General features: G+C 40.4%; 1 protein-coding gene across 4 annotated transcripts in view; it reads left to right on the top strand.

Moving 5' to 3' along the window:
- Positions 1 to 26,823, top strand: part of PRKG1 (protein kinase, cGMP-dependent, type I) — a 1,377,467-nt gene that overhangs the window by 81,516 nt on the left and 1,269,128 nt on the right. For 2 of the 4 annotated variants that reach the window (XM_018041138.1, XM_005698163.3), the window contains exon 1: positions 10,556 to 11,029. The exons of the other annotated variants lie outside the window; for them this stretch is intronic. In XM_018041138.1, coding sequence (XP_017896627.1) covers positions 10,719 to 11,029 — 311 coding nt within the window. In that variant the 5' untranslated portion in view covers positions 10,556 to 10,718. Of the gene's footprint in view, positions 1 to 10,555; positions 11,030 to 26,823 lie in introns of those variants that run through there. 4 annotated transcript variants of the gene reach the window in all.

The following is a 26,823-nucleotide window of genomic DNA, read 5'->3' on the forward strand; positions in this document are numbered from 1 at the left end:
GTTTAGGTGTGACCTTTTAACTTAAAAAAATGATGTATTTTATTCATTTATTTTCATTTCTGGGTGTGCTGGGTCTTCCTCGCTGTGTGCGGGCTTTTTCTAGTTGCAGCTGGGAGGGGCTGGTCCTCCTTGTAGTGAGGTGGTCAGTGGGCTTTCCTTTGTGGTGTCTTCTCTCCTGGAGCACAGGCTCTAGGAGTTGCGGGTTTCAGGAGTTGCAGCACTGGGGCTCAGTTCTTGGGTTGTGCACGCTCTAGAGCGCAGGCGCAATAGCTGTGGCACATGGCCTTCGCTGCCCTTTGGCACGTGGGTTCTTCTTGAACCAGGGACCAAGCTTGTGTCCCCTGCATTGGCAGTCAGATTCTTAACCTCTGGACCACCAGGGAAGTCCTTGGTGTTACCTTTTAATTTCTAGGAGTTGGAGACAAATTTTCTCTTTCTTGGTGATGGTGTGTTTCCTATTTTATGTACTTTTAAAACCTGATAATACAAAGACAGTTGAGCTGTGTATCTGGAAAGAGAAAAAGAGAGATGGTTTACTGTATTTCCACATGTAGATCTTTGTCAAATATGATAGGTGCAAAAAAATCCATCCACCTGATGTGACTGTACTTTGACATAAGTGAGAGTTGATTAGGAAGAGTGTAGTGGCGTGGTTTAATTTTCATACTTGTGAGGCATGTGAACACACACACACACATACCCAGAGTCCTTCATGTAATATAGATGCCCAAGTAGCAACAAAAGCCCTATATGGTTTGAATATACAGAGAGGCACACTAGAAGTAATTAGACATTTAAAGGCATTTTAATATATTTAGTTCTCTGCAGCAAATTAAAGTGTTCTTAATTGACTTTAATGATTATTAATTACTAAGAGATAAGAGGATTTTCATGTGAACTGAATCAGGCTTCTATGTACAGTATAAATAAAATGTCAACAGAATGCATAACTTTCAGAACAGTATGCTGAGAATTAGGAGATTTGGGTTTTAAACTCTGCCTCATTTAACTTTCTTGCCCTTTAAATTTCCTGAAATTTGAAATTAGGGTGTTGAAATATGTAGTCTCTCTGGTATATTTTCACTCAAAATTCTGAGATATCTATTATTCATAAAGAATATGACTTTTGCTTCTTCTTTTAGAAGGTGAGGAGGGGTGGGGTGTCAAACCATGGCAGTTATTGTCATCAGTCCTTCGGTTTTTTGTGTTTTGGGAGTGCCCAGGAGAGGGGCATAAAGTAACTAAGTTACATAATGGGCCATGTGGAAATGCTGTTACCGTAGGCAACTTAGAGTTCTGTGATTGCTCAGAGCTCTCTGTTGGTCCTGATAGAGTGTTGGACCAGTGGGCACTGCAAAGTGGAAACAAGCTATTTTCATCAAGTTCTCTATGTTCCTAACAGCAGTAATTACTTTTAATGTTCCATAAATAAGTGTTTTGAAGATTTCCATGTAATTTTTCTACTTAAAATTTTTATTTAATATAGATGGTTTTCTAAGAAAGATCAATGATTAGAATTTTGACTCTCTTTTATTCTTAGATGAACTTAGATGAATTTTTCATGATAACTCCTTAAATTTGATCTTTGAGTAAAAACATTCTTACATATTGCAGTAACTTGAGACAGACTTTGATTTTTCTGTCTAATACCAACCAAAGTGTAGAGGTTCCTATTTTATATTTATTTATGTGGGGCATTAAAACCGTATGATACTTATTTACTACATAGAGGTGTTTGCACATTTGTCTGTTTAACTCTAAGCAACTAATGTTTAAAGTATTCTTACCTACCAGGTTAAATATCTGTGCTTTGAAAAGTGAACTTAAAATAATCTAGCCTGAACAAGTTAGAAATTATTGAATGTTTTCTAGAAATACTCTTATTTTTCAGTTGATAAGTCATGTTTGATTCTTTGCAAATTTGGAAAATTCAGCAGTGGCCACAGGACTGGAAAAGGTCAGTTTTCATTCCAATCCCTAAGAAAGGCAATGCCAAAAAATGCTCAAACTACTGCACAATTGCACTCAGTTCACATGCTAGTAAAGTAATACTCAAAATTCTCCAAGCCAGATTTCAACGATATGTGAAGCATGAACTTCCAGATATTCAAGCTGATTTTAGAAAAGGCAGAGGAACCAGAGATCAGATTGCCAACATCCGCTGGATCATCGAAAAAGCAGGAGAGTTTCAGAAAAAAAACATCTATTTCTGCTTTATTGACTATGTCAAAGCCTTTGACGCTGTGGATCACAGTAAACTGTGGAAAATTCTAAAAGAGATGAGAATACTAGACCACCTGACCTCTTGAGAAATCTTTATGCAAGTAAAGAAGCAACAGTTAGAACTGGACATGGAACAACAGACTGGTTCCAAATAGGAAAAGGAGTACGTCAAGGCTGTATACTGTCACCCTGCTTATTTAACTTATATGCAAAGTACATCATGAGAAATGCTGGACTGGATGAAGCACAAGCTGGAATCAAGATTGCCAGGAGAAATATCAATAACCTCAGATATGCAGATGACACCACCCTTATGGCAGAAAGTGAAGAAGAACTAAAGAGCCTCTTGATGAAAATGAAAGAGGAGAGTGAAAAAGTTGGCTTAAAGCTCAACATTCAGAAAACAAAGATCATGGTATCCGGTCCCATCACTTCATGGCAAATAGATGGGGAAACAATGGAAACAATTACAGACTTTATTTTTCTGGGCTCCAAAATCACTGCAGATGGTGATTGCAGCCATGAAATTAAAAGACGCTTGCTCCTTGGAAGGAAAGTTATGACCAACCTAGATAGCATATTAAAAAGCAGAGACATTACTTTGCTGACAAAGGTCCGTCTAGTCAAGGCTATGGTTTTTCCAGTAGTCACGTATGGATGTGCGAGTTGGACTGTGAAGAAGCTGAGTGCCGAAGAATTGATGCTTTTGAACTGTGGTGTTGGAGAAGACTCTTGAGAGTCCCTTGGCCTGCAAAGAGATCCAACCAGTCCATCCTAAAAGAAATCAATCCTGAATATTCATGGAAGGACTGATGATGAAGCTGAAACTCCAATACTCTGGCCACCTGATGTGAAGAGCTGACTCATTTGAAAAGACCCTGATGCTGGGAAAGACTGAAGGCAGGAGGAGAAGGGAATGACAGAGTATGAGATGGTGGATGGCATCACTGACTCAATGGACATGAGTTTGAGTAAGCTCCTGGAGTTGGTGATGGACAGAGAGGCCTGGCGTGCTGCAGTCCACAGGGTCACAAAGAGTCAGACACGACTGAGCGACTGAACTGAACTGAACTGAACCCCATAGACTGCAGCATGCCGGGCTTCCCTGTCCTTCATTGTCTTCCAGAGTTTGCTCAAAATGATGTCCATTGAATTGGTGATGCTGTCTAACCATCTTATCCCCTGCTGCCCTCCTCTCCTTCTGCCTCAAATCTTTCCCAGCATCAGAGTCTTTTTCAGTGAGTCAGCTCTTAGTATCAGGTGGCCAAGGCATTGGAGCTTCAGCTTCAGCATCTGTCCTTCCAGTGAATACTCTGGGTTGATTTCCTTTAGGATTGATTGGTTTGATCTCCTTGCAGTCCAAGGGAGTCTCAAGAGTCTTCCTCAGCACCACTGTTGAAAAGCATCTAGAAATATACTATGGGCAGAATGACTGATATTTTAACAGTTGGTTACAAATACATAGCATAGTGTTTGCATCTCATGAACCCCAACCTAGGGCTCTATCCTTGTTTCAAGGGTAATGCTTGTATAACTATTGTGTACCATATGTTGACCCTAGAATGACATCTATGTTTTTACCAGCCGACTACTTCATTTGTGTATCATTAGAGATGGATTTCTGGACTTCCATCTCATGATAATTATATAAAAATCAAATATCAAGAGTTTCTTTAATTTGAAGCTAGGTCATATTTACTTTTGGAGAAGGAAATGGCTGCCCACTCCAGTATTCTTACCTGGAGAATCCCATGGATGGAGGAGCTTGGTGGACTATAGTCCACGGGGTCGCAAAGAGTCAGACACGACTGAGCGACTTCACTTTCACTTTCTATATTTACTTTTCCACTAAGTTCACAACAGTGAAGATTTCTATACATTTCTTGACTATATCTTTTTGCCTATAGCTTCCCCTCTCCTCCAAATCTCTGACATTCTCAGTTGTATTTTGCCATCTTTCTCTTGCTCAGTTCATTCAAGTTATTTACAGATAGAAAGCCAGTTCACTGAAACTTGTCCTCTATTATCTTTCTTACATCTTCAGTACTTGCCCACTTTACTAATATTAAGAAGTTCTCTAGAAAAGTGTTTTTTTTTGTTGTTGTTTTTTTTTTTGTTTTTTGCTTTTACTTTAAATTTGGATTACAGAACAAGTGGGAGGGAAATGGCCAAGTTATATCAGTGGTTAAATGCTATTTAAAATAAAAGGAACAATAAAAAATCATTGACTCGGAGCTGTTCTCCTATAAGCCACATGCTGTCAAATAATGTTTTAAATACAAAATTACCTGTGCAAATATTTTTGAATACTTTGTGGGAAATGCTGATCATTGAGTTAGGAAATGATTTACATTTAATCTGCCAGAAAAATCACTACTGAAATGGAGCTGATAAACTGTAATTTATTAATCAGATACAGGGATGTTGCCTACTCAGGTATATATTCATTGGACTTAAATTTAGTAAAATATTTTATGAATAAAGCATTTTAAACTCCATTTTACACATTAAAAACTTTTCCATTTATGAAGAAAACCACAGAAAACAGAATACTTTTCTTCTTAAAAATCTTATTTCTTCTGGTCTTTGGAGATGATCAGCTGAGTAAAGAGTACAAAGAAATATTCTGCTTGATAAATAGTACATGGATTTCCATACACATTAGTTTAGGCTGAGGTCCAGTAATAACTTAGCATCGTCTTATGCAGTGGAATATAAGAATTCATTTCAACTAATATTAAGTATGACACTAATTCGGTATTAAACTCTAAGCACATTAGCAAGTATGGTACAAGGCACTATGACTTTCCATGTCTCTGCAGTACGTTTTTCATCATTAATGTTTTATGCTTTTTTTCCCTTTTCCATGCACAACTTATCATTTGTGATAGTGTGACTTCAGAACAGCCCTGCCATTAGAATTTTTATTTATATTCACTTAAATATGTATTCCTGATGACCAAATCTAGTCACCAAACACAATAATCATAATCATATAATCCTATGAGTTAATCAAATAGCAGGAACTTGAATTGTTGTGCTTAGTCTCTAAGAATCCAATCTGTCTAAAGTCTAGATTTTTATAAGCAAACCAAAAAGAAAGCCTTGAATCCTTGTCTGACTTATCAAAGTAATTAAAATTCTATTGTCTGACTCATCTACCCTTTACAGTCCAAAGACAATTCCTGTGGTGTATTATTATGCATTGAAATTGGATGATTGCTTTCCTGAAATATATTCACAGAAACAAATGTGTAAGTGGGTTTGTAATGTGCTTAAGATAATAGGTATTATTATTACAGATCTTCCTTGGTTTTACTTTTCTATCAGTAACTTTGAATACAAAATATGAAAATATTTGTAAAATAGAGAGGCTTTGCAGTCCTGAATTATAGAGGATGATCAACCTTCCTGGTTTGCCAAGGACCAAGATGTAACTAGGACTTTAGTGTAAAAGTAGGAGAGTCCCAACCAATTTTAATTTTAAAACAAGGGCAATCCCAGGTAAATGGGTACAAGTTGGTGACCATAAACCAAAGATGAAATGAGGCTGAAATAAAGACAGTTTGGGGAAAAGGAACTTTTAAAAAATGTTTTTCCTACTGTTATATAATTTTCCAAATTTCTTCTCTTCCCACATCCATAACTCCAAAGTCAGGCCAGTTAATGTGAATTAATATCACTCTGGATCCAGAAGAAGGCATTACCAACCCTTGGAAGTCCTGCACAATGCAGTGAGGGGCAGTGGGTAGGGGACTGAGCTCTGCACCAAATGGTCTGGATTTGATATTAGGTGAGTGATGAGATGGTTAGATAGCATCACTGACTACGTGGACATGAATTAGAGCAAACTCCTGGAGATAATGGAGGAAAGAGGAGCCTGGTGTGCTATAGTTCATGGGGTAGCAGAGTCAGACACAGCTTAGAGCCTGAACAACACAAAGTGAGTAAGTCTCTGCCTCCCTTTTATCAAGTATAAAAGGAAATGATGTCCAACTCGTAAGGCTACATGAACAGTGCTTGTCATACATTAAGTGTTCCAGGAAGTTAGTTATTTTTATTGTGGTCCCGATTAAGATGAACACTGTAGAGCAAGCTAGTGTGTTTACCACTATTAGTTACCTTTATATCTAGATTCTTCTGTGAGGGACTGCTGCTTACATGACCTATAAAGCTTAGCTATGTTTTTGTTTGTGTTGGGTTTTGTTTTTGCAGTTCAAGACATGTACATGAAATGACAGAAGGAAATTTCGATTTTTGGACTCTTGCAGGAAATGCTTAGTTCAGTTTAGTTGCTCAGTTGTGTCTGACTCTGCGACCCCATGGACTGAAGCACGCCAGGCCTCTATGTCCATAGCACCAGTGGAATGGGCAGCTGGATAACAAAATTATCACAGTTATTTTGAGGCTGACTATGTTTTTAGTGTAGAATAATACATTCAAAAGAATATTTTTTAATGGCCAGTATTATGATAAAGCTGAATTACTGAAGGTCTCATTAAGTGATTCTGAGATCCCATTAAGTAAGGTGTGGTATTAGTTATTCTCAATCATGAGGGTTGGATGCAGAATTGAAGAGCATAAATATGCCACAGGTGGATCTGGCTACTGGAATTTTGCTTCTGTTAGAGCTATAACAAAGAGAGACTGCTGAAAAGTTACTATGGAATTCCAGTATATGAATGAAGTTCCTTCAAAATGGCATTGTTCTATGCTTTAGCATCTAACATTAAGACCTCATCCCAGCTAGGCAGTGGAAGAGCTGAATATATGAAGCTTCATTCCACCCCAAATCTGTGGCAGCCACTTCCAAATAGCAGAAAGGAGACTTGTGTGTGATCTGTGATAATGTAACTTAGCCAGTTGAGTTTATTATAAGACATATAGTAAATATATCTGTTGAAATGAAACCATAAGACCTAGATTTTTTATGTAAAATTTATTTCCAGCATTTACCAAATGCAATGCAAAAGATGTTTAAGAAAATATTATAATCACTCAAAAGGTAGAGATAGAAAACCAAGGTCCCTCAAGATTTAAACAGTCAAGGACATCACTGTAATACTTAAAATATTTATTTTGACTTAGAAAAGCCTAGAATTCAGGAGTTTTCATATATAAAGTATTTAAGGATAATTTTCTTACTCCTTGGAAGGAAAGTTATGACCAACCTAGACAGCATGTTGAAAAGCAGAGACATTACTTTGTCAACAAAGGTCCGTCTAGTCAAGGCTATGGTTTTTCCAGTGGTCATGTATGGATGTGAGAGTTGGACTATAAAGAAAGCTGAGCCCCGAAGAATTGATGCTTTTGCACTGTGGTGTTGGAGAAGACTCTTGAGAGTCTCTTGGACTGCAGGGAGATCCAACCAGTCCATCCTAAAGGAGATCAGTCCTGGGTGTTCATTGGAAGGACTGATGTTGAAGTTGAAATTCCAATACTTTGGCCACCTAATGCAAAGAGCTGACTCATTTGAAAAGACCTTGATGCTGGGGAAGATTGAGGGCAGGAGGAGAAGGGGACGACAGAGGATGAGATGGTTGGATGGCATCAACTGACTCAATGGACATGAGTTTGAGTGGGCTCCAGGAGTTGGTGATGGACAGGGGGACCTGGCAGTTCATGGGGTCGCAAAGAGTCGGACACGACTGAGTGACTGAACTGAACTGAACTGAAGGATAATTTCTTTTTTTCATTATATACAGTAACCCAGCCAAATATATTCTTATAACTTGAACATCTTTTAAAGTATAAGTCAAATTGTAATAGTCCTATCTTCTCAGCTGTTTACTTTGTTTGCATTTATTACAACAGATTTCTGATTCTCACTATGGGATTCATCAAGGAATATATATATTTTGCATCACAAGAATTCCATTTAAAATGGAAATGTAACATTCTCTAGTGGTACATAGATTATGGTAGTTTAAATAGTGAAAAATATTTAGATAACAGTGGGAAAAAATTTAATTTTTGTAAAAAAACTGATTTTTTTCCCTAGTTTAAATGCAATTTTTTATTTTTGGGGGAAAATGCTTTAGTTTCTTTTATCCTTTTTATATGTAGACAAGCTTTCTACAAATGAAGAATCTTCTTTCTTTGTGCTGCTCAAAGACACTAAGTAACCCATTTAAGCCTCAAATGAACCTCACAGCATAACCTTGCTTAGCAGTTGTCTAATAATGTCCCCTGTACAATGTTCCTGATATATTTTTAGACATAAACTCTTGGGCTCCTGGACCCCTATAATAGGTCTATAGGAAAGGAGTCTCATTAAGTTTTCGACATTTTCCCATGGAATTAAAGAATTCCCATAGGTTAAATAAGATAAGAATTTGGCCTTTTGCCTGGGAGAAGGAAAATGTCATGGAAGCTCTTTTAGAAAAGAGTCAGTTATACAAAGCCAGAGCACTTCTGCTGGGTTTAGTTTTCATTAAAACAACAATAATTCAGAACTACTATTTACTGCTCTCAGTGTTTCTAAGTTATTCATGTTTGTTTGGGGGAAATCATCTACCTTGTACAATGATTCTGAAATAATGCACTTCTGAAAACATCCACACTGGAAAGCAGAACAATTGTGTTATTATCATATGTAGTGAGCGAATTAAATCCTAATCTGGGTAGAATGTTTAGGATTGTGTATCCTTTTTCATTTACACCTTAATTACAGAAAAATTAAATACACTTTAAATCAAAAAGCTTATTAAGGTGACACTAGCTAGCTGGTTCTGTTCTTTTCTTTCCTCCTTTTTTTTTCTCGTTCGCCTCCCCATTTTCCTTTTTGCTCCTCTTAGAACAGGTTGTGTATTCAAAAGCAAAAAGTAAGCACTTTTTTTGAGACTGATATGTGTCCTTGTCTAAATTTAGATTCCAGTGAATAGTTCTGGATTGCAGTTGAGACTCTTAATCTATCTTTTGTCTACTTTGTTTTATTTAGTGTTAAGGAATGGCCAAATAGAACATGGAGGATTATAACACTGAGTTCTCGAGAATAGTAATTAAAGGACTGCTAATAAAGATGCTAAAAATTTAAATGACTAGGTGAAGATTTAGGTAAATATGAGGAATTTAAGTGCTATGGAAGATTCTAAACATGATAGAAGAATTATCCTTGGACAGAAAGGATGCTATCAAAATTGTCATCATTTTAGGAAATACGGGCAGGCAGGGATGGGGGCGGTGGAGGAGCGGCGATACCTGTACAGTTTACCCGGCCCGTCTAGGGCCCCCCCTTTTCTTTAAGATTTTCTCTCTTCTTCAAAGTTTGTGTCTTGCCATTCAAGGGGAAGGCTAGCGTCCTAACAGTTTGGTTATCAAGAAAGTAATGTTAAAGGTATGGTTCAATTTCAGAGTGAACTTGTTGGAATACCGCAGTGATTTTGACCTGCCCGCCTCCCGCCCCTGACACGCCTCTGCAAATTCAGCAGGTGGAAGGAGCAAGGCCCTTGCATAAACTATTCCGCAGACACTGGTTAAGTGGGACGGACAGTGGGGAAGCTGAGCAGCCTTCCAGGGCTCAGTCCCATCCCGTTCTGGCCTTTGCCCTAAAAAGAGTTCATGAATCCGAGTTTAGAAGGAGCGGAAAGGGCACTCATTCGAAGCAGCTGGAAAGGCTGGCGCGGGTGGGGGGTGGGATCAAAAGCTCCCCCTCTCCGCCGAAGGCACCCGGGTGTGAGTGGAAACCCCTCCCCTGCCCGGACTCGCTCCCCTCTCCTGAGAGGCAAGTTTGTTTTCAAGCGTTACCACCTGTGTGAGGCGCTCCCGGGGAGGAAGGCGGCGAGGCAGACGCGAGAGCTCAGCCACAGGCTGGGGATCCTTTCTCCGCGAGGCTGGCAGCCCAGACACCTCCAGAAGTCAGAGCGCTTACGACGCCGAGTCCGCTCCGCACTCGCTCGTCGCGGGGATTGTAGTCCGCACATCCTCCTGCCCGGTAGGCTCCGGGGCGGCAGACGCCTCCCCAGTTTGCTCGGGGTCCCCCCGGTCCTCTCCCGCTCGCCTCCCCGCCCCCGAAGGAGCGCTCCCGCCTCGCTCCGCCCGCGCATCCCCTGGCGCGCCCAGAGGTTTAGCAGGCTCCCCACACTCTCCGCCGGCTTCCTTCGGCGCCCGGCGCGAGTGACCCGGGCAGACCGGCCGCGGCCTCGGAGTCCCCCACCTTACGAGTCCCTGCTCCCGTTGCTCGGCCACCGCGCTCGCGTCTCTCTTCCCCGGCGCCCGCCGCGGTTCAGGTGGAAGCCCGGCCCGCCCTGCCGTTTGGCTTATCCCTGCTCTCAGCCTCACAGTCAGCCCGGAGAAGTGGAATCCGCACTGAAACTCTCGGTGGCTGGAGCCGGCGGACTGGGCATGCTCAGAAGCCAAGCCTGGCTTTGGTCTCAAGTAGGAAGCTTTCGCACTCGGGAGGCAGCAGCGACTTTGGGGAAAGTTGATCGGAGAGGGGAGGAAGCCCCAAGACGCGGAGCAGCGGCAGGAAGGAGCCCCCGGCAGCCCGGAGGAGCATGGGCACCCTGCGGGATTTACAGTACGCGCTCCAGGAGAAGATCGAGGAGCTGAGGCAGCGGGATGCTCTCATCGACGAGCTGGAGCTGGAGTTGGATCAGAAGGACGAACTGATCCAGAAGCTGCAGAACGAGCTGGACAAGTACCGCTCGGTGATCCGGCCGGCCACCCAGCAGGCGCAGAAGCAGAGCGCGAGCACCTTGCAAGGCGAGCCGCGCACCAAGCGGCAGGCGATCTCCGCTGAGCCCACCGCCTTTGACATCCAGGATCTCAGCCATGTGACCCTGCCCTTCTACCCCAAGAGTCCACAGTAAGCAGGGGTTACGCTCCGGGTCCGTGTGGCGCCCGGTCGGTGGGGAGCTGCGGGTCTCTGTATTGTCTGTAGGCTCCCGCCCCTCCCGCTTGCCTTGTTGATCCTCACCCTCAGAAATGTTTCATTTTAACCCGCACTTCTTGCGGGGCTGTGCACGTTTCTCAGATCAGACTCTCACAGCACCTACGTTGCCTCCCTGTCTTTGTTAGATGTCAAGCTATCATATATATATATATATATATATATATGTGTGTGTTCATATAGGCCATCTACTGTACGTAGAGTTTGAATGCGCCCCAGGTGTGTGTCAGCTTGTGTATGTATGAGTGAGAGAATTGAAAACCTCATCTCCCAAATGCTCTGGCAAACCTGCCCAACCGGAAAATCCTAACTGCAGGCTCCTCAGACTTGAAATGCGTCTGCTATCACCCTTACTTTCTATGCTTTTGTGGCTCTCCCGGATTTCTCTACATGCTAGCGATTCTCGCTGGTACTCTTCAAACCTGATGTTCTGGCATCATTAAAGTGTCAGAAATAAGCAGATACACATATAAAAGGAAAGAGTTTTTGATTTCCAGAATTGGATGACATTTACAATCCACAAATGGAAACCTAGTCTGTTGATTTTGTAAAAATATTTTTTTCATAACATTTGAGGAAGAATATTGCTTATTTTCCTTAAGGACTTTATATAATGTTGCTAATGGGGTGCCTCTATCTCCCCCAGAGGGTTACATGTTTCCAGGGTCAGATGAAGAGAAGTCCACTTACCTTTATTGACATCGTGGTCACATTATTTGCCTCATTTCTGGCTTCTGATGCAACCACTCTGGTATTGTTCTAGCATTATAAACAATTGTGTAGTTCTGATGTCAGTGGGCTTCACAACCTGGGTGGGAAAGTTGAATGGAACTTGTTAGACATCACTCAACTTGGAGTTCTTATAGATAGTAAAGTGGCAGGAACATGAGGTTAATACAGAATAAGCACCCAGATGAATGGTATTTTAAGTCACTAATGACAGAATTGATAAACTGAGTGGTTTGTTACTCTATTCCAAACTACATCACACTGGCTGGATGACACGTGTTACATAATAATACAAGGTCCCTGGGAGCCTTTCACTTAATAAACACAGAGATTTAATATAAGGAGAAAGAGTATTGGACTGTTCCCATTTGTATTTATTGGATGGGGGGCGCAGATTGTGAGTATATACTAATTATAGTTTTGAAAACTTAGACTTGTTCCTCTCCTTGTTGGTTGCCATAGAGCATTCGCTGTTTCCTCATGCAGATTTAGCTTAAGGAGGAATTGGTATTCTGTGTGTAGGGAGAAAAGACAATAAAGATGCACATTTCTGAGATTCTAGCCTCACCAGGTTGCCCTCAGAGTTGAGTGGGTTTGGATCTGCTTTAGAAACCTGAATGATCTGAATCCACTTCAGATTTCTCCGGTAAGTTAATTTGCAGTGCTGCCATGCTTGCCTGTTTCAGCTAACGAGGTACATGCCCATCTCTCCAGGGCCAAGTTTTGCATAATGAAAAAAATAACTCAAAGACAGCTCTCTGCGTCTTTCAGCACTCCATAGGATCTCATTTTAGTGTCGGCAGGACTTTGGAGTCACTCAGAGCAGACTCTCCTTTCTTAAAAAGACCATTTTAATCAGTTTTATTTGAAACATGATCAAACCAGCTGATAACGCCAACGAAACAATTGATCGGATAAGATCTAAAAGAATCCAAGCAGTGTAGTCTGAGCTGTATAATGTGGTAAAATTTTAGAAATCTCCTAGTGCATGACATACAGAACAACTAGATATATTTTTTTAAGTCCATGGTGGAAAATGAAGTTAGCGTGGCAGATAATTCACAGCATCTAGTTATGATCAGCATTTCATCAGTTGAACCACACTGTGCATTTGCATTCTGACCTTTATAATAACTTGTACTCTTAGGAAGTCAGCTATTAAGGTATCACCATGAGGGGTTTGGGGATTCTGAAGGATTTATATTGAAGAAAACTATAGAATGAATGTCTTCCAAACTTAAATAATTTTGGAAAAACATCTGTTCTTTTTTCACGCTTACATAAAGAAAACTAGAATAAAATTGGCTTACGTGGTAGAGTGTACCTTGGGTAAGAGGAGAAGCATATTGTATGCAAAATGATTAAACTTAGGTCGTTTGAATGATCATACAAGGTAGTTCCATGAAGAATTAGGAAAACTTAACCAAAGTGAAGGAGACTTGTTTGAATTTCTGTTTATTTCACTATAAACAATTTGATTATACCGACTTACTGGCAACAAGTGTTTATGTCTTTATATTTTATTTTTAGTACAGCCTACATTTGGTCATCTTTTTAAAACTTGCAGATTTTTGAGAGTTTGAGTTAAAATGAAATCATCAAAATAGCCCAAAATTGATTGCAAATTCATGCTCATGTAGTCTTCTATTCTCTTTCTACTGGATGTAGGTAACTGTCCAGAGAATGTCCTACTCAGTTATCTGATGTATGCATATATGTATGCTTACTTTTTGCTTACTGAGGTTGCCTTCTAAGGATTAGACTCTTTAAAAGACTTCTGTGTTTTTTTTTTTAAGTAATCATTTGAAAAACAGTATAACATGTAAATTAACTTATGAACTTAAATCATCTTAACAGTTTTGGTTCGGAGTTTTCCCTGTATGCTGGGAATTGGAGGGAAGGCTGTGTGGGGGTCCAGCTCAGAGCCAGGCACTCCTGCTGCACCTGTGAGTGCCTGTGAGAGTTGGTATTTCTGTTTGACTCTTTTACACATGTGTAGAAATAGCCCGAAAACCCTTTTTCTGTTGTGAGTGTGATGAGTAAAAGAACTGATTAGCAAATTGGAATCTATACTCCACTGCTCCTAAAAAAACTACTTGAGAAGGTAAAACTATCAGACTGTATGTTTTGGACTGAATTAGGTAAATAAATCCTTAAGGATGAAAACTGTATATTCATTTTTTTGGACCAGATAGCCTGTTGATTATGCAGACAGTGTAGTTCTCATGGATTTTTAAAGTAATTTTATTTCATGCTAGTTTATTCCTGAAAATTGACTCTGTGGTAGGCTAGAACATTCAGCCACTGGTCTGTTGAGCTCTAAACCCTTTCCCTATGGTAAATATTCTCAAGTCCTTTCCATTTTGCTGTCTTAAGAGTTGAGTTCCTGTCAGAAGTTGTTAGTGTCTCTGTATTTTTGTTAAGCTGTTAGCCCAAAGGTAACCGAATTTCAAAGGATAATGACATGTTTTGTTTTGTAACATTACACGCTTGACTGTGAAGTACTTTGGAGAGCTGAGGATAAAAAGAAATATATTCTTCTTATTTTTAGCGAGGCATTAATTTTAACACAATCTTATCTGATTATTTTTTAAGCCTTGACATAGCACATTTCAAGAGGAATAGACTCTTCCTGAAAGCTCTCTGTTAAATTCTGTAGGAAGCTGGGAAAATTCTAGGATTTTGGTGTAATCATAGATGGCATAATATTAAAGCATAATTATTATCAGAGGTAACAATTACATTTCAGATGCGTCCAGTAGGTCAGTTCAGCACTTTTGTGGAAGGCACCACGTGCAAGTTAGTGTCAGGCATTTGAATGTGAGATGTGTGAGTCCTATCACAAAGGAGTTAACCAGGGCTTATCAATACTGTACAAGTGAATATTCTAGATATAGAGGAAGGCAAGTCACATAGGCGATCCCTAAGACAGTTGGTAAAACATAATTGAGCCCATTTAATTTTAGGGTATCAGAAACTCTTGTGGAAGTCAAAGTGTTTAAAGGAAGTATTTGATCGATGTCATGATTTAGGTGAGTGGTGACGGGGTGAGAGTGGTGGGGTTAGGGTGGGGAGGGCCATCAGCAAAGGGACAAGACAACAAAGGAGAGCAGGGGGTACATCTGGGGAATCACAGCAACCAGTGCCTATACCAGAACACCATAGTGGGCATTGAGGAAAACCAAGCTTCAGCCGGAGAGGATCAGGATGAGTAGCTGAGAGGGCTTTTCTGCTTGTTTCTAGAATAATTGAGGAGGACTAATTGTTACTCATTAGTAAAGCTCTGAATCTCCGAATGTCATTTCAGTCCAGCATCTCCCACCTGCATGGTTCTGATAATAACTAAAACTATCCTGACTAGGTAATAATATTTAATTTAACCAAGCAGCAGATGATTAACACTCTTAAAGAATCTGAGTTCCGCTCTTAAAGAAAACAAGTTCCGCTTTCCACTCTAAATGTTCCCACTGGAAATAATCTCGTTTTATGCCACAGACTAGCATGGTGGATTCTTCACACACCCCAGCAAACAGAACTTAGGTGGGACTTGAACCTCAAGTTGATTTTGTAAATTCATCTTCCTTGTTCTTGTGGGGGAATTCAATTCCAACTTAACGTTATTCTAATAGACTATCCAATTTAAGTTTGATTGTTAATTTGACATTATACTCTATGCAATAAAGTTAAAGTTGTAGCAGCCTTAATAAAAATAAGACCAGGCTGCTAAAACCCTATTAGGGTATTTTGAAGCACAGTTTGTGCCCCTAAAATGGGGCTTATAATGAAAATACCAACACGCCCTTCAATAGAGTAGCTCTAGAAACTGCCTGAGAATATAAATGACCAACTTCCTTGCTCTCCTGGGCCACATTTCCAAGCTTCCACTACTTTTATTTCACTAAAGAGTTGGGTTTGGATTCTTAATGGGAAAGGATAGAAGAAGGCAGATGATGTCTCTACTGTTGCTGTTTGCAGGTTATAAGGCATATGGACGCCTTTTTTTTTTTCCCCTGTCTGCCTAGCAATGGAGGGTCTCCATAGTATCCTAGCAACCAGATTTGAACACCAGACTGCTGCTCTTTCTCCCATTTTTGCCATAGGTGCTGCTGCCTATCCCAGAGAACTGGGCCTGATGCTAGCACTCAGACCCTCCGACTTGAATGTTCCACGCTCTGAGAACGCAAGACAATATGATAAATAAGAGCATGCTGAAAGCAGCATCTACCCGTATGTGCAACAGCTTATTATGCAATCACATCTGTGGCATTTTGAATCCTAGTCTGAACTGTTGAGCTAGCGCTGCTTACCACCCTTTCCCTGATATTTCCTCTTGTTTCCACACACCCAGCCTTCTGACACCAATTCCCCTTCCTTCTCACCATCTTCTATAATGACTGCATTCCTCGGCACCTCCTTCAAATGTGTTTTCTGGTAAGTTAAGTATGTGTAGCCTGTTTGAACTCCGAGTATATTTTGTTTCTAAGAGCAGAGGGATGTTCTCCCTCCAAAACCGTCATGTAAATATAAACAAGAGCACAGAATCTGTAGCTGCACAAAACAGATGTTGAGCAAAAGGTAGGACTAATAGTATACTCTCCAAGTGTCTTGCGTCTGAATGGACTTTTTAATCATAGTTATTAGTAGGAAAGAAGCAGGAGGGAGTGGGAAGAAGAGATGTGTGTCAAGAGGACAAGAAAGGGCAAAACAGGGTGACTGCTGTGAAAGCTATGGCACGTTTGCAAAGTTGAAAAGGATTAGTGGGCTTTGTGGGCAAGTGACTAGGCAATGAGACTGGAACAGAATTTACAGGTAAGAGAGAACTTTGTGTATGAAAACACCCAAATTGGAATGTACCAATGGTTGGCCTCCTTTGGGAGTTGAAACCATACTGAAATTTTGGTTAAAAAGCCATTAAAATGTTTCCCTGTAGACCAATGCTTGTTTTGAATACCTCATACTGTCCCTTTGAAATATCCCTTAGTCTGATACCAGGGAGGGCTTGGTGGTCTTTGTGCAGACCACCATGCAGAAAAAGAAAGTGGAGGATAAGTCAGTGCCTCACTGTTCCTGAAAAGAATAGGTCAGAATGGTACCGCCCATCATGGTCGCAATGGCTGACGTGTATCAGCCCTTACTCTGTGTCAGACCAGTGCTCCCTGCGCTTTACATAGATTGTCTTTTTTTTTTAATCAAATAACCTTGTGAGGAACACTCCAGATTACCCCGTTTCATGACAGTGAGGGACAAGACACTGAAATTGAGAGAAGCTAAATAACTTGCTCAAAGCCACACACTTTGTAAAAGGCTGAATTGGAATTTGAACTTGAGAGCCCTTCTCATTAGCCTCTAGGTTCTTCTGCTTCCCAAAGGGGTGGGAGGATTAGGCAATTTCATGATCCTAATAGATACCATAAAGGCTGTTCTGTGGGGAGTTATCTGCTCACCAGTAATTAAACAGGAAGCAGAGTGGCTTGGGGAAAAGTGGAAAAAATAAGACAGGACCAAACCAAAGTTTGTTTCCCAAACTTTATTGCTGCACATTAGAATCATCTGAGGAGCTTTAAAAAAAAACCCATTAATATCAGAATGTCTGGAGGTGGAAGCCAAACATCAGTGTTTTTTAAAGATTTCTCAGATAGTTCCAGTGAACAGCACGATGTGAGAAATAGTCTGGTGAGAAGACAACAGGTGTGTGTGCGCGTGTGTGTGTGTGTGTGTGTGTGTGTGTGTATGTGTGTGTGTGTTCGGTTCTCAACCCTAGGCTTCATGTTAGAATCACCTAGGGAATTAAAAATTTTTTTTTCCTGGGCTGCCACCTCCAGGGATTCTGATTTAATTGCCTCTTGGTGGACTGGAGGTGGAGGTCTATTGTTTGCGCTCCCAAGGCAACTCTGAGATGCAGCCAGGATCGAGAACCTCCTTGGTGGCTCATTCCATGTTAGCTCCTACAGGTTCCTGAAATTCCATTCCCTGGGAAAGCACTTTTCTTGGTTCATTTTTTTTTTTTTAATCTTTTTTACCAACACTAATCCTCTGCTTGCATTGGAGCCAGGCAGATCCAGTTTCCCACTTTCCATAGCAGCCACACTTGTCATTTTCACCATGATCTCTGGGGTGACCTGCACGGCTCTGGGGCACAAAAAGTGGCAGCAGCTCCCTTCCATGGGTAAGTATGCTTCCCTCTTTCTTGCCAACCATGAGTCCTGGCCACGATTCAAACATGACACCTTAGGATCAGCCATCCGCTCAAGTTTGTTTTCCACTCTCACCAAGGGGAGCTGCCTTGTGAGCCAATAACATTGTTTCCTGGTATCCCAGATGCTTCTATGAAATGCTCTGTGCTTCAGGGTGAATCAATTATGAGCCCCTCCTTGGGAGAGACGCACAGGGCTTGTAGCGCCTCTCCTTCTGGTATGTGATGTCTCTGTAGCCAGCTACAGTTTTTTTTTTTTTTTTTTTTTCTCCTACAGATATTTTATCCTTTTAAGGCAAACAGCCTGAGCTCAGGCTGAGGAGTACTTTCCAGGGAGGCTTCAGAGAAAGCAGAGCTAGTACATCAAGCTCTCAGCCCCCTTTCCAGACGGTCTGGTCTGAGTAGTGAGCAGGGCTGGGCACTGCTGGCAGACAAGAGGACTGATGTGATAGTTGTAGTAGGAGAATCTCGGTGTGTCCCCCAGAAAGAGCTAGGCATTCCTATGCCTTGTGGTCACAACCTCATTGCCGCTCCCATTGCCAAGTTTTGGGGTCTGTCTGTAGCCCTTTCCCCTTATATTGTTAAGAAACAAAACAAAACAAAATTCCAAGTCTTTAAGATTTTCCTAATTTTCTCTGATAGGAGCCTATTTACATGTATAATTAATCATTATCTTCTCAGGTAAGGATCAATCAGTATACTACTTTATATAAGTGATGAAAACAGCTAATATAATTACTAATAATTACTAATACTTTTTTGGTAAAAAAAATAATCTCTTTCAAATGGGAGTCAGTGAGAAGCTTTCTTGTTTCTCTCTCCCTCCCTCTAAAACATGAAAATGTATTCAGCTGACAGTGTAATGGCAGAGTCGATGTCATAAGGCTGCACAGAGGGTTGGGGACATTAATTACATAGGCAAGGTAATCATAAAGAAAGTAAACGCTTTCATTATGAATCCAGTTTCTTGTCATGCATTTGGTTATTGGACCTAAATGGGAAGGACAAGAGGAATTAGCAACAATAAGGGAAACAGAAGCTAAAGCATGTGTTCACTGGTGTAGCTTAGCAGTTAGAAGCAGAAAGAGGGTCAGTCAGCATTGATGGTAGCACCCTGGGAAAGGGGCTGTGTCTTAGGATTTTTATAATCCAAGATATAAAAGGATGGGGAATTGTATAGAAAAAGAATCAGTGACAATTTAGTGTCAATATATGCTACTTCCACCTGCATCTACAATTTTTAAAAAAATGTTAATTACCTTTGGCTGTCTAAAGATCATAAGTGCTAATTGAACTTCACCAGAAATCCTTTATGACAGGTGCAATTTCATTGCCTTCCATGTAGAGGTGAAGTAACTTAGGCCCTGCAAATATATATGTTAATAGTTCAAATGATTAATAGGTCTCAAAAGCAGATCTCTTAATGCTGTGGACCTTCTAATGTTCAGTTATATTTTCTTACTTTAAGACCGTATCTGCTCTTTATGAGTAGCATTGTATTTCTTTGAACTTGAAATAATTATAGTATCACCAGTCAGCTTAATTTGGTTAATTGTATTCCATGTCAGTGATGACAAATACACCTTAGATAAACACAGTAGTTTTGCTATTTTCTAAAACAATTGTATTACAGGGCTGTCAAGCTTTCACCAGATTTAGGCCAAGGAATAATGAGATAATGTGAGGGAAAAGCATCTCCTTTCTGTATATACTGTAGATCATCTTAATGGTCCAACTCTATCAATAAATTATGGTGTTGACAGTGCTTCTAAGTCTGGACTGGGAGGAAAGAAAAAAAGAGTTGTCATGACAAGCAAGAAAAATGGGAATTTAAAATTTTGCCCCTCTGGAGTTATTGCTATTGATGGACTGCAGGGTGGATTGGCCAGTCTTTTGGCGTTTATAGGTAGCTGGTGAGCATGCTGTCCAAGGCAGCATAGCTCTCACTGACATCTTCTTAAGATGCGCTCTGCCTAAATCATTGGTGACTGAATAACACATTTTATATTACGATGAGGGAGAAAAGATGGCCTCATGTTTGATTTGTATGGTTTTGACAGGGTGTCACCATCCCCTTTACAGAGGAATATTAAACATCTAAAAATGACAAGTACTATTTTGCTAAGCCTGTAGTGGCAACTCATGCCAGTGGAAGGAGAGAAAAGGAAAGATGGAGAGGAATAAACCCTAGAGTCCACTGCCTGCACTGTAGAGCTCTGCGTGAATCATGGTCTTTGTGCTTCCTAACTGCAGCAAGTAGAAGGGGAAAAAGTGGAAGTAGTGATGGATTTTCTTTTCTTGGACTCCAAAATCACTGCGGATGGTGACTGCAGTCATGAAATTAAAAGACACTTGCTCATTGGAAGGAAAACTGTGAAAAGCCTAGACAGCGTATTAAAAAGCAAAGACATCACTTTGCCAACAGAAGTCCGTGTAGTCAAAGCTATGATTTTCCCAGTAGTCATGTATGGATGTGAGACTTGGACCATGAAGGCTGAGCCCTAAAGAACGGATTCTTTCAAACTGCGGTGCCTGGAGAAGACTCTTGAGATTCTCTTGGGCTGCAGGAATATCAAACTAGTCAATCTTAAAGGAAATAAACCCTGAATATTCACTGGAAGAACTGATGCTGAAGCTCCAATACTTTGGCCATCTTATGCGAGCTGACTCATTAGAAAAGACCCTGATGCTGGGACAGATTGAAAGCCAAAGGAGAAGGGGGCCGCAGAGGATGAAATGGTTAGATAGCACCATTGACTCAATGGACATGAGTTTGAGCAAACTCTGGGAGATAATGGAGGACAGAGGATCCTGGCATGCTGCAGTCCATGGGGTTGCAAAGAGTTGGACACAACTTAGTGACTGAAAGTGACTGAAAGAGATGGGAATACCAGACCACCTGACCTGCCTCTTGAGAAACCTGTATGCAGGTCAGGGAGCAACAGTTAGAACTGGACATGGAACAACAGACTGGTTCCAAAGAGGAAAAGGAGTACGTCAAGGCTGTATATTGTCACCCTGCTTATTTAACTTCTATGCAGAGTACATCATGAGAAACGCTGGACTGGAAGAAACACAAGCTGGAATCAAGATTGCCGGGAGAAATATCAATAACCTCAGATATGCAGATGACACCACCCTTATGGCAGAAAGTGAAGAGGAACTAAAAAGCCTCTTGATGAAAGTGAAAGAGGAACATGAAAAAGTTGGCTTAAAGCTCAACATTCAGAAAACGAAGATCATGGCATCTGGTCCCATCACTTCATGGGAAATAGCTGGGGAAACAGTGGAAACAGTGTCAGACTTTATTTTGGGGGGCTCCAAAATCACTGCAGATGGTGACTGCAGCCATGAAATTAAAAGACGTTTACTCCTTGGAAGAAAAGTTATGACCAACCTAGATAGTATATTCAAAAGCAGAGACATCACTTGCTGACTAAGGTCCGTCTAGTCAAGGCTATGGTTTTTCCAGGAGTCATGTATGGATGTGAGAGTTGGCCTGTGAAGAAGGCTGAGTGCCGAAGAATTGATGCTTTTGAACTGTGGTGTTGGAGAAGACTCTTGAGAGTCCCTTGGACTGCAAGGAGATCCAACCAGTCCATTCTAAAGGAGATCAGCCCTGGCTGTCTTTGGAAGGAATGATGCTAAAGCTGAAACTCCAGTACTTTGGCCACCTCATGCAAAGAGTTGACTAATTGGAAAAGACTCTGATGCTGGGAGGGATTGAGGGCAGGAGGAGAAGGGGACGACAGAGGATGAGATGGCTGGATGGCATCACAGACTCGATGGACGTGAGTCTGAGTGAACTCCGGGAGCTGGTGACAGACAGGGAGGCCTGGTGTGCTGCGGTTCATGGGGTCTCGAAGAGTCGGACACGACTGAGTGACTGAACTGAACTGAACTAGTGACTGAACAACAAAAACACATATTTAGCAACTATCGGAGGATACCAAAGGTTAGAAAAGGAAGTCCAGAGACACTCAGCAAGGTCAGAGTCATTTTTTGGTTGGAAGATCTGTTCAGTGAATCACTTTTTTATTTTGAGAACTTTTACAGTTCTGAATTTTTAGAAGAAAATCCTTTTTCTCCCACAGCATTTGGTACAGTGCAAAATGAAAGAATTGCTCAAAGTTTCTAGTCATTCACTTAATACTTTATAAAAAAGTATAATATTCAATTCCATTATCCATTTGTATGAACAGTGTTTCTTGTAGATCCGAAAAGCTTTAGAATATTTTGAAAGGAACTCTGCTCTGACGGTTTTTTTGTAGTGGTAGCCTTCATCAGGGGCTAGTCATTTTCTTCAAAATCTAACTTCAGACTTTTTGTTGTTCTTCATAAAAGAAAAATACAACATGAAAACTTGTAATCTGCCTGACTGCCTTCTAGATGTTTTAGTATTATTTAGTATGGAGATCTATACTCTCTTACTAAAAGAAAATGACTTTTTGTTCATGAAGCATTGAATAACATAAAATTAAATGATTATGACTTTGAAATAGTCCTCATGAAAAGGAACTGCAAAGAAATACAATAAGAAGCCCACTGTGAATGAAACATCTTTTAGTAGCTTCTTGCCACCTCTTTGCATACTTCATGAATTCATCTCGCCTTTGCCTTTTGTATGCTTTGCTTAAGGCATTAAGATGTCTTTTGCCCCTTCTTTTTGAGTTTTGGTGGGAAATAGCTAGTCTATTTTTTTTAAAGAGATTTTTGGGTTTTTTTTTTGAAAGAGAACATCTGTCTGTGGCATTTGAAATAATATTGAGTAGGTACGGAAAAGTTCTGGGAATGGAGAAGTTAGATGCTTCGAAGCATTATATATGTATGAGTGTTTACATGTTTATGGATTATTACAAGAAATTATTTCAGAGAATTCTGATATTTAAACAGAATTCTGTCATTTCCACCGAAAGTTAGAGTCCATCTATAATATGGTTATTTTAAGCAATCCAAAGTTACCCTTCTATTACCTCAAAAATAAAGAGATAAAAAGAACTGATATAAAAAAATAAACATTGGAGCTCATGGCAGAATGTGCAAAGAGGTAAACCAGGTAAAGCACGTGACCAGAGCCTTAATGCTAAAGTGGGAAGCAGGACACCGCTCATCACGGAGAAGGCGGTCTTTCTCAGTGGGCCCTTTCTCTTCTGTGGCTTGTCTTTTTCCTTTGGTTCCACCGCTGAGGTCCTGGGCCCTGTAAATCATTCATCATCACAGAGCAGCGCTCTGTCTTCTAGATTCCTAAGGGTTACTGTCAGTGTGATAGATGGAAAAGATCTCAAGTAGACATTATTTGTCTTGGCAAGAGTGGCTTTTTCTACGAGATGAACTTAGAGGTCATTAAATAACACCGAGGCGAACCCTTGCTAGTGAGTTTTTAAATCATGATAGATTTCCCCCTTTTCTTCTTGACTACCATCACCATATTTCAAAACTTATTTCTGTAGTTCAGTCTATTGCTTCATCATGACTAAGGGGAAAACTTTTCTTATTCAAACTAGGCTCATTCTTTATCTTCTTTCCGCCCCCCCCCAGACATAGGGAACAATTGCTCTCGTCTTTACTGAAATCCTTTATAAAATGAAGGTAATAATTGTCACTTTTAAGCCTTGTCTTTACTGGTCAATTAGTGTTGCTACTGCTGCTTCTGCTAATTATTACTCAAATATTTGCCTGACTGTAGACTACATAAGCCTTCTCACTCAGTTCTCACAGTAATTTGATAAAGTAGGTACCCTTCATCCCATTTCTTCAGATAGAGAAAGTGAGGCACAGAGAAGTTAAACAACTTGCTCAAAATAAAATTGTAGGTTGAAACCTGCAAAAGCATGTGTGTGTGGCCCCAGAGTCCATGCGTGCTCTCTGTGTGCCATGCTGTCTCGCTAATTGTCCCAACAACTCATTTTTTTAAGGATATGTCCTATTCCAATTCTCTTTTATGACTGTGTTCCTTTTTGTGGTAGTGGGGGTGGTGGTTTCGTCACTAAAGTTGTGTCTGATTCTTGTGACCCCATGGGCTGTGGCCCACCAGGCTTCTCTGTCAGTGGGATTTTCCAGGCAAGAATACTGGAGTGGGTTGCCATTTCCTTCTCCAGGGAAATCTTCCCAACACAAGAGAACCCTGGTCTCCTGCATTGCAGGTGGATTCTTTACTGACTGAGCTCAGGGAATTTTTCATATATCCACGTTTTTTCATGCCCATATACTGATAAACATGTGGTGGCCAAGAATTATCTCTTTTTGAGGCTAGTAAACCTAAGTATCAAGGAAGCTCTTCTTATAGGAAACTGTATTTCTGTTGTGTTCAAATTGTTGTCTATTACGGTTGCTTGTGCCTAAAGTAGTTTTTGCTGTATCATGTGCAGAAAACTTGCTCTGTCTTGTACTTTCATTTTTTGTTTTTGTTTGTTATCAGAATGGTTTTAGTGGCCGGTGCCACTAATTTTAAATTTAAATTTTCATTTCAAAGAAACATTTCCTCATTTATCAATGCTTTATTTCCTTATCTATTTCCCCCTAAGTGTTAGCATCTTAATTTAACTGAGTATTCTTAGAAAGTTTATAAAATACCCTCTGATTCTTTTTTTTTTTTCTGGTAATGTAATCTGTGAATTAGTTTTCAGTTGTTTATTTGTTCAGTTTTTACCAAATATTTCCTAAATAATTAGTGTAGAGCTCTGCTAGATGTAGCTCTTTCTCAACCCCAAAAATGCTAAAAAAAAAAAAAAAAAGAAGACATTACCTTTTCAGGACTCTTACAACAAGAATTAAGCCCGGGGTGCCTGGCCTGGAGGCTGGTGTCCAGGTCTCAGTGTCGACTTTGTAGTGCTGTGTACTTTGACTTCTTCATGTCCCTCCGAGTTTGAATTTCTTTAGGTTGGTCATTGGTTGGTTAGCATCTCCTCTTGCAAGACGGTAAATTCCGTGAAGGCAATACCAGTTTCTCTCCTGCTCCACGTTGTACCTTTGGAGCCCAGAATAGGGCTGGCGTACAGTAGCTGCTTTATGACTCTTGGCCAGAAGAAGGACAAAAAACAAGCCTCTCCAAGTTCTTGGCTCTCGTATGTGTCATCTTTTAAATTTAAAATTTTGAGAATGGGAAACACATCACTGGGCTCAGTAGAGCTTGGGGGCATCTTTGGCTTGGCCAGAGAATTTTACAGATTTTGGACTTGAACGCCTTGTCGCACCTTTGTGGGAGGCCTGGTGCTCCAGGAGTTCATCACAGCTCCTAACACTCTATACAGTCTTTATCTAGCTCATCATCTCTCCTGGCCTCTGAAGGCATTTCAGATTTTCACCCGAAAACCTGGGATTGCATGGTCTTGAAAAGTCCCTTCTAGTTGGACTAAGATGAGATTCTAAATTATCTTTCTAAGGAAGCATATATTTTCTCCAACTGAAATGTCTCAACTTAAGCTCTGTGACATGAAATCTCATAAATAGGTTAACCTCAAAAAGTAACTGGGTTAGTTGAGAAATACATGCCTGGAATGCATGGAAATAAAGAATAATCTATCAAAAATTTAAATCCTTTTTGTGGATACAGAATTTTCACTAACAAAATTCTGTCAAGTTTATGATAATAGCTTGCTGATTTTAACTATCCAAATAGTCACATAGATTTTAATATTATGAGATGATAGAGACCATTAACTCATGATAACATTTCATTAGGTGTTTACCTCAAGAATAACCATAATAAAATAGGGAACATTTAGAGGCTGATTCTGTTTGGCATATTGTCTCTTAGCTCTTCAGAATGGAACCTGAAAACACCCAATCCTAGGGAAAAAACCTTTTTTAAACTCTTATCTGACCTTATGCTTCTGTTAATGTCTGAGGTTAAATTCCTAAAAGTCCTATGTACCAATGCAACTGTGTATCTTGTATCTGATAAAAAGTGAGGCTTAATAACAACATCTATTAATTGGCTGGAAAAATGAATGTAGGTCATTTATGCCTCACAGCCTCTAAATGGATAAAGGAGAACAGATCATTTCCATTTTACAGAAGAGATGATTAAGGATCAATGAGGTGAGGTAACACAACCCACATCCAGCAGCTCATAAGTGATAACTCTGTAAACACAACAGGCTATCAGACTCAGTTCATCCTGCTTTCCACACTCTGTGCAGCATCAATGCTTTGTGAGATGGTCTTGAGAATCCACTGAGTTCTGTGATTTAGCAGTGCGTTTACGGAAAATCCGAGCAGGTAGGCTCAGAACACAGCATATACAATGGAGATGGGCATGGGCTCTGTTTCAGCTGCTACTTTACGACTCACAAGGTGTATGAGATTGAGTCTATCTGAGCTTCCATTTTCTCATTGTGAATGAGGATTTGATTAGAGATCATGTCTGTGAGTCCCTCAGTACAGGTATAAAGCATATTATGGAGTTCTACAGGTAGCAGAAGACATAAGCTGTTGAAATTATCATTATATTTTCAGTGTTACTAAGTTAAACCCAATTCCATCATTGTTGTTATTCAGTTGCTAAGTCGTGTCCGACTCTTTGCAGCCCCATGGACTGCAACACGCCGGGCTTCCCCGTCCTTCACTGTCTCCCAGAGTTTGCTCAAACTCATGTTCATTGAGTTGGTGATGCCATCCAATGACCTCATCCTTTGTTGTCCCCTTCTCTTCCTGCCCTAAATCTTTCCTAACATCCGATCTTTTGCAGTGAGTTGCTCTTTGCATTATTAGAGTTCTGTAATTCCTTATGATTGTACAGTGGAAGTGAGAAATAGATTTAAGGGACTAGATTTGATAGATGGAGTGC

This window comes from Capra hircus, chromosome 26, assembly GCF_001704415.2.
Source record: "Capra hircus breed San Clemente chromosome 26, ASM170441v1, whole genome shotgun sequence".
In the NCBI taxonomy this organism is placed as follows: Eukaryota; Metazoa; Chordata; class Mammalia; order Artiodactyla; family Bovidae; genus Capra; species Capra hircus.